This window comes from Glycine max, chromosome 6 (assembly GCF_000004515.6).
Source record: "Glycine max cultivar Williams 82 chromosome 6, Glycine_max_v4.0, whole genome shotgun sequence".
Classification (NCBI taxonomy): domain Eukaryota; kingdom Viridiplantae; phylum Streptophyta; class Magnoliopsida; order Fabales; family Fabaceae; genus Glycine; species Glycine max.
Window position 1 is genome coordinate 12,946,119 of NC_038242.2, and position 10,831 is coordinate 12,956,949.

At 32.7% G+C, this 10,831-nt stretch overlaps 1 protein-coding gene across 2 annotated transcripts; it reads left to right on the forward strand.

The window, feature by feature from the left end:
* On the forward strand, window positions 1–5,635 carry LOC100776954 (CBS domain-containing protein CBSCBSPB3). Of its 2 annotated transcripts, XM_006581729.4 has the most exons (14): window positions 8–234; window positions 313–481; window positions 560–692; window positions 1,608–1,766; window positions 2,701–2,779; window positions 2,885–2,998; window positions 3,165–3,231; window positions 3,384–3,489; window positions 3,566–3,624; window positions 4,371–4,480; window positions 4,559–4,689; window positions 4,833–4,912; window positions 4,999–5,088; window positions 5,179–5,635. In XM_006581729.4, exons 1-14 carry the CDS (start codon window positions 140–142, stop codon window positions 5,350–5,352), a joined length of 1,566 nt encoding a protein of 521 aa, XP_006581792.1. In that variant the 5' UTR covers window positions 8–139; the 3' UTR covers window positions 5,353–5,635. The 2 variants fall into 2 exon arrangements, with proteins under 2 accessions (XP_006581793.1, XP_006581792.1); XM_006581730.4 differs by lacking the exon at window positions 5,179–5,635 and having other exon boundaries at window positions 1–234; window positions 4,559–4,619.
* Window positions 5,636–10,831: the final 5,196 nt, after the last annotated feature.

A 10,831-nucleotide genomic window follows, 5' to 3' on the forward strand; every position in this document is an offset into this window, starting at 1 on the left:
AAAAAAATGATCTTACGGAAGAGAGAGGGCCCCGCAGAAGCCTAACCTCTTCTCTGTGTGGTGATTTGACATGAAGAAGAGAGGATATCATATCATAAAAATTAAGCGCCAAATCTGATTAACATTCACATTCAGAAGAATGAGCACCACTCAAGCTTCCTCCAACAACAAGAAGACCAAACGCAATCACAAGAAATCCCTCTCCCTCCCCGCCCGTAACGGAATCACCCCTCCGTAACCACCTTCTTCTTCTCTCTCTCTCTCTCTCAATCCAAGCTTTTCATTTTTAATTATTATTTTTTCTTCCGTTAGGGATGATGGCGGAGAAAGAACCGTTAAAAAGCTTCGGTTGTCGAAGGCGCTCACCATCCCCGACGGAACCACCGTCTCTGAGGCCTGCAGGCGCATGGCTGCTCGCCGCATCGACGCCGTTTTGCTAACTGATTCCAACGCCCTGCTTTCCGGAATTCTCACTGACAAGGTGTGTGCGTTTTTGTTTTTTTTTGCACGGAATGTTTCTGTGTCGTTTACGGTTTTTCTGTGTCGTTTTTTTATTCAGGATGTGGCTACTAGAGTCGTCGCCGAGGGGCTGAAGCCGGAGGAGACGACGGTGTCGAAAGTAATGACGCGGAATCCCATCTTTGTCACGTCGGATACGCTCGCCATTGATGCGCTTCAGAAAATGATTCAGGGTTAGCTTCGTAATCTTCTTTGTTAATCCCGAATTCCTATTTTAGATAATAGATATTAAATAGTTTTATGCATTTTGCACAGAAATTTTACGATGAGCGTCCATTTTTAGTGTGTTTATGTTACATTCTCGCATTTTGTGGGGCCCGGTGTCTAAAAAAAACACGTCTAGTGCATTCTAAGTTATTTTCAAAGCTAGATATAGAAATAATAATAATTAAAAAAACACTATAATACATCATTGTACCTTCGAGCCCTAGAGTTGGGTCATAACTTTATTGCCTTGTACTAACAACTATTTTGCCATGTGGATTTAGAAAGTGATTAATTGTTTGTTTTCTGTTAATCTATCCTTCCTCTCACCGTGTGATTCCTCAATTTTCTTGAAGCTGAGTTTGTGGCTTCAACTTTGTCGGTCAATGGTGATTTTCTTGGTGAATGTTGTGGTTGTTGACTTTACTAGATGCACTATCTTGAAAAACATGAGATTTTCTTCCATTTTAAACCGTTTTGCTTTCTCCTCTGTTTTATGTACTCTGTTACCTTCCTCCAGCAATTCATCTGAACCAAAAAAAATGGTGTGGTTGGGGACGAATCCTTTACCTGTCACCTGATCTAGTACTTACAGGCACAATTTTATTATTAGCGGCGGGGGGGGGGGGGTAGTTTTCTGGGTCCTGCTGTCATGATGGCCACAATGTGTTTCTGGTCTATTATAAGGTTCTCTCTTATCTATATTTTCGTTTTTTTTTTGTACTTTATGTTTTCTTCTTCTTTAACTAGCTGAATATGCTAGAATTGGGTAAATGATTTTATTGGATTCTCTATTTTTATACATCTTGTTTGATAGAATCATAGTCTGGCTGGAAAGTAATTCATTAAGTGAGAGATATAATTTAACTTTTTTTAACTGATAGGTAGATTTAGACACCTCCCTGTTGTGGAAAATGGTGAAGTCATTGCCATGCTGGATATCACCAAATGTCTTTATGATGCCATATCTAGAATGGAGAGCGCTACTCAACAGGGGAGTGCCGTTGCTGCAGCAGTTGAGGGAGTGGAACTTCAGCGAACTAGTAACGTTTAACAGTTTTCTTTTTACATACATGGTTTTTTATGATGCTTCCTGCTTGCTTGTACATGAACTCATGAATTGCTTCTACATGCATGTGGTACATCTGTTTAATATTTATGACTGCCACGGTTAAATTCATAAATTTTACTATTGAGTAATGATACTCATACATCCCAATCTCTTACAACTCACTTCCACTCTATTTTTTTTCCTATCTCTCTCCCTTTTTCATCACATCATATATCATATCTATCATTTTCACTCTGCACTTATTGTTTCTCTCTCCTCTCTCCACCCACTCCAACTGCCCCAAAATCCATGTCTATCATTTTCCATTTTTTTTTAAAATATGGAATCAATCTTTTTGGCTTACACTCTTAAACGGACTTGGCTGTTAAACAAAATTTTCATTATTATCTTTGTGGCAGAAAATAATGCACAAAGGAATTGACAATAGAAAAAAGGTTTGGAAAAATTATCAAACGATTGCTTTGGCTTGCTGTTTTCTTTTTATTACCCCTTTTCTACAATAAAATATATTTTGTTTTTTTAAAAATGTTCAAAGAGTGATCAATGGGAATAGTCTATTAACTAATTGTGTGGTTATTTGTTACTAAAGTGAAAATATAATATAATTTTCATCTAAAACTGTTTTTTCCACAAATTCCTCTACTGTATTTAAAATTTTTCATATAGTTTTATGAACCAATTCTAGGATTTGTTTGTTTAAGCATATATACTTCTCTGTGAAGTTAATTTGCAAGGTCTTCTCTGTGAAGTTTAAGGAGAGTAGGTAAATGGAGGACCAGATGGTATCAAGAGAAAGACATTGAAGCTTTGCACAATAATATTAGGACGTGTTGAATATTGCCATATTTTCTCTTCATATTGTAATGATTGCTAATTTTCTGTTTATTGTCAAAAAATTTTGTCAGCTCCAAATACTTTCATTGAAACATTGAGGGAGCGCGTGTTCAAACCTTCCCTGTCAACTATAGTCGATGAAAATACAAAGTAATTTCACATCATATTTTCTTGTGTTTTTATGTGTTGCCAAGTGACTTTTTTATAATCAGATATAATAGTTTTACAACATTTTATAGCTTTATGTGTTTCTAGGGTTGCTATTGCATTAGTATCAGATCCTGTGTACGTGGCAGCAAAAAAGATGCGGGAGTTACATGTAAATGCAGCTGTGATTGTGATGGAAAACAAGATTAAGGGGATACTTACGTAAAATCCTTTTCCTGAGGCTTTATGCTCTTTCCTTAGAAGTATATGATAGCAAATAACATAATGTTTTTTGGATAAGCAATCTTCTGGAATGATATATATGAAATGGACATTGGACAATTTTAACTTTATGCACAATATATTGTCCTGTAAATATGTTATGCAGTTCAAAGGACATCCTTATGCGCGTGGTGGCTCAAAATCTTTCCCCAGAGTCGGCTCTTCTGGAAAAGGTGGTTATGATTTTATTTTGTGAAGTAACCATACAGGAAATTGGTTTATTCTGTGATGTTTTTTTCTTCTTCTGGCTGGTGCTTATTTTTTTAGGTATTCAGAATTAATTTGATTTTCTTCTTTATTCTTCCCTTCACTTATTTTTTGTTAGGTGATGACTCCAAATCCAGAATGTGCATCTCTAGAGACAACAATTCTTGATGCACTGCATATGATGCATAATGGGAAGTTCTTACATCTTCCCGTGGTGGACAGAGGTTAGCTTTGCTTTCTTAACTGCCTATGTACCTTTTTACATATTTGTGCTGAATATTATTTGTTTTGCACTTGCAGATGGAAATGCTATTGCTTGTTTGGATGTTTTGCAGATAACTCATGCTGCAATTTCTCTGGTAAATTTAATGTTTGAGACACATAAAATACATGATAGAGGAAGCTATTTTATTGGATATTTTGAAGAAGAAAATGCTGTGGTTATCCAGTGTGTGGTGTGTCTGGGTTTGTGTCCGTGTTTCAGGTGACATCTGGGTAGTGGGTATATTGTAAAAGGAGGACTACCCATAATTGAACATCGGTTTCTGTTCCTATGCATTTAACTTTCAAGAATTATTCCGAACTCTTTTAAGGATACATCTTTCCCTAGCTGTAGAGCGTATTTGGAATATTTAGATTCTAACTGAATTTTTATTTCTTGGTTTTTCATAAATGGTAAATGCCTACGTCTGCATCCATTATTAACTGTTGTTTTGGTGCACATACAATTTGATAAAAGGAATCAAAGTGTTGTAAAGTATCTGTGCCTTTTGGACTCAATGATATTAATGTATATTGATAATTTCTGTCTATATTTGAAGGATTGCCACATTCGTTCATGATTTTGGCTATTTTCCCAAATTATCAAAACGTGGTGCCTTGGGTAGTGCTAGTGCCATAGATAAAATGAACCAGACTATCACTTATGCTTCCCCTTTCCTACTGCATCTTGATAATGATTTTTATAACTGTTGGGTGTTCACTCATGTTACATAAAAATGAAGTATAATCTTGAATATTATGAATCAAGAATTATATAAATTGCTTACATTTGGTACTATTATACGGATGCTAGTGTCCTGTTACTAAGTTGTGTATTTTGTAGGTTGAAAGTAGTCCTGGAGCATCTAATGATGCGGCAAACACAGTTATGCAAAAATTTTGGGACTCAGCTTTTGCTCTAGAGCCGCCGCCTGAAGATTTTGACACCCATAGGTACCTTGGTGACATTCTTATTCTGGTTTTGATATATGTTGTTTTGTTTGATAAATAAGCATATTTGTCTGATTGCAGTGAAGCCTCTGGACGGTTGACTTTGGATGGGGCAGATACCACAAAGTCTACATATCAATCTGTAGGTTTTGGAAATTCATTTGCTTTTAAATTTGATGATCACAATGGCCATGTGCATCGATTCTACTGTGGTGAGTGATATCTTGGGGAAAGCTTTGCAAGAACTTAAATCTACTGATCTACATATTTCTGGTGCCGTGGACATCCTATATATAAACCTGGATTAATTATTTTTAGAAGAACTTGCAAGTATTTGCTACTGTCTTTTTTGTAGGTGCTGAACATCAAGAACTTCTATCTGCTGTCATGCAAAGAATTGGTGATATTAATGATGGAGAACACCCTACAATGCTGGTATGTTTTATTCTACTTTAGTCTTGTCTACCTTTTGGTCGTACTATATGATATATTATGATACTGGCCTTTTACTTCTCTTCTAGTATAAGGACGATGATGGTGATAAAATTATTATTGCGACTGATAACGATCTTGTGGCTGCCGTCAGCTATGCTAGGTCTGCAGGACTGAAGGTGAAGTTTTCCTCTTTTGACAATGTGGCCTTTATGGATTTGTTCTTATGTCTTTATGCATGCATTGAACTAAGTTTCTTTGTATTTCAGGCTTTAAAGTTGGATTTGGAGTTTCCCAATTCAACCAAACCAACAAAACTGCAACCTGGTACAGCCACTATACAGAAAACCAGTACATTGCGTCTCCGTTCTGGTATTTTTGCAGGTGTTGTTGTTCTAACGAGCATTAGCGTATTGGTGTACTTAAAGCGCTCTAGACAGTAATATGTTTGCCAGCTTGAAAACAAAACATGCTATAATCTTACTCTATGAATCCCAGAGTTTCGTCATAAATCAAATGCTCGTTGACAAAGGAAATGATGGACACGGAATAGGTGGATGATGTGGAGTCTCTCTAATCAGCCGTTTTTAATTATCTTTTTCTTTTTGAGTCACTGATGTAATTAGAACCAAAGATATAGTCGTGGCATGCAATACTGAAGTGTCACCATGTTCTTCTCAATTAAGGTACTTGTAATTCCATATATTTATCAACTTTCATCACTTACGACTTTTGCGTCCAGATATTATCAGTTAGATCACCATCAAGGTCAAGCCATTTGATGAAATCAATTACAATATTATTAAAGTAAATTTTTATTATTTAATGTAGGAATAGCATGACATCCTTCATTGTCATCTTCACATTTTATTAGCCCTGAGTGATACGATCCTTCGTCATTAAAAATATTAAAAGGTACAAATCTAATCATATGGAATAGATTGGCTCGTATTTCTTCTTCTGTAATTAGAGTCTTTAGTATTTTAGGTGGAATCTAGGGATAATCTCACAAACTTGATCTTTTGGGACTGATAACAATATGAAGTTTTTTAAAAATGTTCGGCTAACTGGTGTTGTATCATTCATTTATATTTGTTTTTATAAAATATTTTTAAAAATTGAATTATTTTGATTAAAAAAGAGGTTTCACTCTGAATTGCTATTGGAAGTTGCTTTACAAACACTTTATAATCTTTATTAAAAAAAATAGTAAATTTATTACTTTTAAAAAATATTTTATGTTATTAATTTGAGACCTGATTTCTTGAAAATAAACACTCTCTTTACATATTCTTCTTCTAATGTTGATAAGTATTTCTCTTTTATTTTATGGCACATATCAAATTAGTATTTTTGTTTCATGAATCTTTTATATGAAATTTTAATTTTAATCTTAAGTATTTTAATCTAAATTTTTCATTTTAATCTAACTATTAAAATTAACTATTCTTTTTTTCTAGGAAGAAGATTAGACATTTTTAAAAGGTCATACTCATATTATACGACACTCTCTGTATATAAAAGTTTGATTCGGATAGATCCGATTGATTTTTAAAATCAAATTAGAAATAAATATTCTTTATTCATATAAACTGAATACTAATACAGAAAAATTTATAATAACTTGTTCAACTAACTTAGACTCCCTCCGTAAATTAGAAATAAATCTAATCCAATCTAATAGTAAATATATATTTTATATTAATTTCAGTTTTCGGAATTTTAATTTATTTAATTTTTTATTATATTGATCGATTTTTTCAACTACTATTGAGAACAATGCACATTCTATTGTTGATGACCCTCCTTCATATCCGACTTTAAAGTGTGCATGCTGGAGGCTCTTTCGCTTGATGATTTTGATGCTAAGTGGAAAGAATTGGTTGACAAGTATAAGTTGTCTGAAAACTCATGGATCCATAGGATGTATGAGAAACGCCATAAGTGGGAAGAGGCTTACTTTAGGGGACATTTCTGTGCTGGGTTGAAAAGCACCAGAGTATGTGAAAGTATTTGTGAACATTTGAGTAGGTTTTCACAACATAAACTAAAACTGTGTCAATTTATTGATGAATATGATAAGGCAGTTAATGAAGTCCGGTGGAATGAGGGGAAGGTTGAATATGATGCCACCCATGTTCGGTTTGCTCTCCCAACTCCTCATGTTAAAATTGAGAAACATGTGCTGAGGTGTTTACAGTGGAATCTTATAAAAGGTTTCTTTCAGAAATGTGGTTGGAGACTAATTTGTTTGTCTTAAGCATAGATGAAGGTTCAAACATCCGCAAATGCATGTTAGGCAACTCTGAGCACCATTCTTATAATCAATTGTGAGAGGCTAGAAAAAATTCCCCAAGACCTCATACATCCAATATGGACAAAATCAGCAAATTAAGTCTACTGCACAATTTTGGCAGCATTACTTGCCTCGCGTGTCTAATGATGTTGTGGCGAGAATGATGCGTTTTGGTAACATGATGTCCCTTTCTTCAGTACCATGTTACTTGGCGTCTACATCAGACCAGTTATTTATCGTCGTACACAATAGATTTCAAAAGTTATTGGATGAAGTAAATGAGTTTTCTTCTGCCCCTGATGCAAGCAATAGTGATGCACTTAATGAGAAAGGAGGTGCACCTGTCTCAAGTGAAAGATCTAAAGGTGATGATGCTCTTTCCAGAAATGTGGAACAGATCAAACATGGGTGTCCTGAACTCATCAATGCTGTAATTAGTGTGGCTGAGAAAGTCCCATAGTTATGCAACACACCTTGGGTAATTCATCTGATCAGGGTAAGGGACCTTGTTACTAACCCTCATGTGTCTCAGTGACTAGTGGTTGAGAGGTGCACCAATCAAGCAGATGATTTAGATCAACAATTGATAATGGACTCAATACTATGAATACTTAGGTGGGCTAATTCAAAGTATGAACTTAACTTTTTTTGTCTATGTTCCTGAAAAATCATGTCATTATGGAGATATTTACTAGTTTTTTTAATTTTTATTTTATGAGCATGCAGATATTTACTAGTAACTTATTGCATTTTGGCTCCTTTGATGAAGACAGTTTGGGTTATGAATTTTACCCTTCTATGGTGGCATGTGTCCATTAAACAATATATTGTTAATATTGATAATTGCTGATTTGCTCCTTATAAAATTTTTAAGTTCTAAGATGTTCCTTTTCTCCAAACATATACAGGTACTTGAATAGAATAATCTATGGTTGTGTTTTGGTGACAAAGGTAACTGCGTATCATCCACGAGGTTTAGTGCATGTTTGTTTTCCTGTTCAACCCCCCATTCCCTCTCTTTTCAATGCATGTTCATCTCATATTCTCACTCCTCCTCACACTTGCCTCATTCACGATGTCTCTATTGTGAAATATCCACTTATTTTTTTATGGTAATTTTTGCTAGAAAACTTGATTGTCCATATTAATTGAGGCTTTCCTTTCCATTTTCGTCTACAAATCTCAAATTTAAGATCTTTTTTAAAGAATTTTATTTTTTAATATTTATGGTTTTGCTTAGAACAATGTCAAAAAATAATATTAAAAAATTGACTAATTATTGATTAGTACGTTACAGTTTATTGATTTGACCATGTTAAATTACATTAAAATGATAAAAATTGAACACATTTTTAATATTATATAATTTATTAAGTAATAAATTAACACAAAATCATAAGAAATGAAAAAATACGTAAAATTTAAAGTTATCATATAACAACTATATTATGTGTCCTATAAGATAAAGACATTATTAATAAAAGTCCAAATAATAATATAAAGTTCAAATATGGTCCTTTGTGATTTAGTATTTGGCTTTTATTTGATTTAGAAAACATTTTTGGTTGAATAAAATTAATAAATTTCAAAATTAAAAAAAATAAAAGCACAATCAGTTAAAATTTATTATTAATAAGCTCATTTTGTTTTTTGGATTTTGCAAACTGGTTACTCAATTATTTAAATGCAATTTCAAGAATAATTTAATAGAGGCAATATTTTTAATATATAAAAAAGTCTACCATTATTATCATGAAAAAATAATTTCCAAATTTTAATTCATATATATATGAATACAAAGTTATATTTTAATACTATTTTACTTGATTTTTTTACATGCAAGTATCTTTTAAATATAAATCAATAAATAGTTATTTATTGAAAGTATTTTTCATAAATGGAAAGACAATTAAAAAATAAACAAAAGAACTAAATAAGTCAAGTCTTGTATCCCAAAAAAGAAAAAAAAATAATGATAAGTCAACTCTACATGTTATATTTTTTTGACCAAAATTAGCTCAAGTTTTAAAGTTTACTTGTTTAAATAAATGAATAATATTTAACTAACTTTTTTTTTCTTTTTTCAATAAACCTTATTTTGACGTAGGCTTACTATATATATATATATATATTGTAATGTATAAGAACTAGGCTAACTATAGTTTGAGTAAAACTATAAATTAGGACTCTAAAAATTATGAGTAATATTTTCATACCACAAATTATACACATGATAAATAAGACATGAGAGAAAATTTTGAAACCTGACGTAAGAGAGAAACATAAAGATAAAAAAATAAAGGCTTAACATATATTTAGTACTTTATTTTATCAATTTCATCCCTTAAAGTTCACTTTAATCCTTTCATCAGTTTAAATTTAACGATATTGATGAAATAAAAATATTAGTCAAACATCATTACAGAATGTAAGTTTTTTTATTCTCATCTTCTTCCTCCTCCCTCATCTAACGCCATTCCAAACCCAGTAACATTGAAGAAGAAGATAATTGAAACTTGAAAGGCACGAAATTGAGAGAAAAAAGAGAACCCAGATGAGTGTAGAAGCCAAGGAGCGTTGGCCATGGTAGTTACTCGGTGCTCACTCTCTGAGCTGATTATGGATAGATAGCATTGGAAGGGGTTTGAAGTTGAAAAGTGCCCCTTGTGTTGAATATTACTTACAAAGCTTAACAACCCGGAATGACCATTTTAAAACTTAAAACTCCAATAACTTCATATTAGTGGAGACCAAACCCAACAACACCACCACCACCAAATGTGACTTCTTGTTCAGATTGCAACAAGCTTGCCGGTGTTTAGGGCTTCGATTTTGGGTTTGGGGAGGGATTCGTCATTGGCGGCCATGGGAGAAGAAGATAGGGAGTGTGAGAGCGTGAATACCTTTATTTCATTTATGGCATTAGAGAAGGTTTCGTGGTGGGGAAATTGAGATGTGTTTGACTCTGCTTTGTTAGCTTTATGATTGTTACTGGGGTTTGGGATGGTGATTGGAGGCTTGAAGAAGAGAGGGGAGGAGGTTTGTGACTGGTACTTGGTTTGTGACAATTTTTAATCATTAATATTTTTATAAAAAATTATACATTGTCACGATTTTTAATCTTAATATTTTTATTTTATTATTGGCGACAAATTTAGACTACAAAGGATTAAAGTGAATTTTTTAAAATACAAATCATCAAATTAAACTAAAAAATAAAATAAATTACTAAATAGGTCATTTGGCCAATTTAAAATTAAACCTTTTAGGTTTATACTTTTTTTTTTTGAAAGAAAAAAACATAATGGAGGAACTAAAATAATTATTTTAAAATTTAGGGAACCAAAAAAAATATATCTCAAATTTAAGAGACTAAAAACATATTTCAACAAAAATATGTCCCCAAGCCCTAAAACAAATTTTATTATTAAATTAAACTTTTAAAAAAAATATAAAACAATTATTAAATTCAGTTATTATTTTATATTACCAGTTGAGTCCTTTATGAGGTTAATTGTGATAATATTTTGAACATATAACGAATTATTATTCAAAGTAAAAAAGAATAATGTTATATCTCCTACAAATCCTCCTACTATCTTTTATAGTAAATATTGAAAGAAAAG

Bases quoted from the DNA above. Each gene is read 5' to 3' on its own strand.
- LOC100776954 (XM_006581729.4), top strand. From the start codon at position 140: ATGAGCACCACTCAAGCTTCCTCCAACAACAAGAAGACCAAACGCAAT. The intron at 3,490-3,565 runs GTTAGCTTTGCT...TTGCACTTGCAG, and splicing joins TCTTCCCGTGGTGGACAGAG to ATGGAAATGCTATTGCTTGT. The intron at 5,089-5,178 runs GTGAAGTTTTCC...TTTGTATTTCAG, and splicing joins CTAGGTCTGCAGGACTGAAG to GCTTTAAAGTTGGATTTGGA.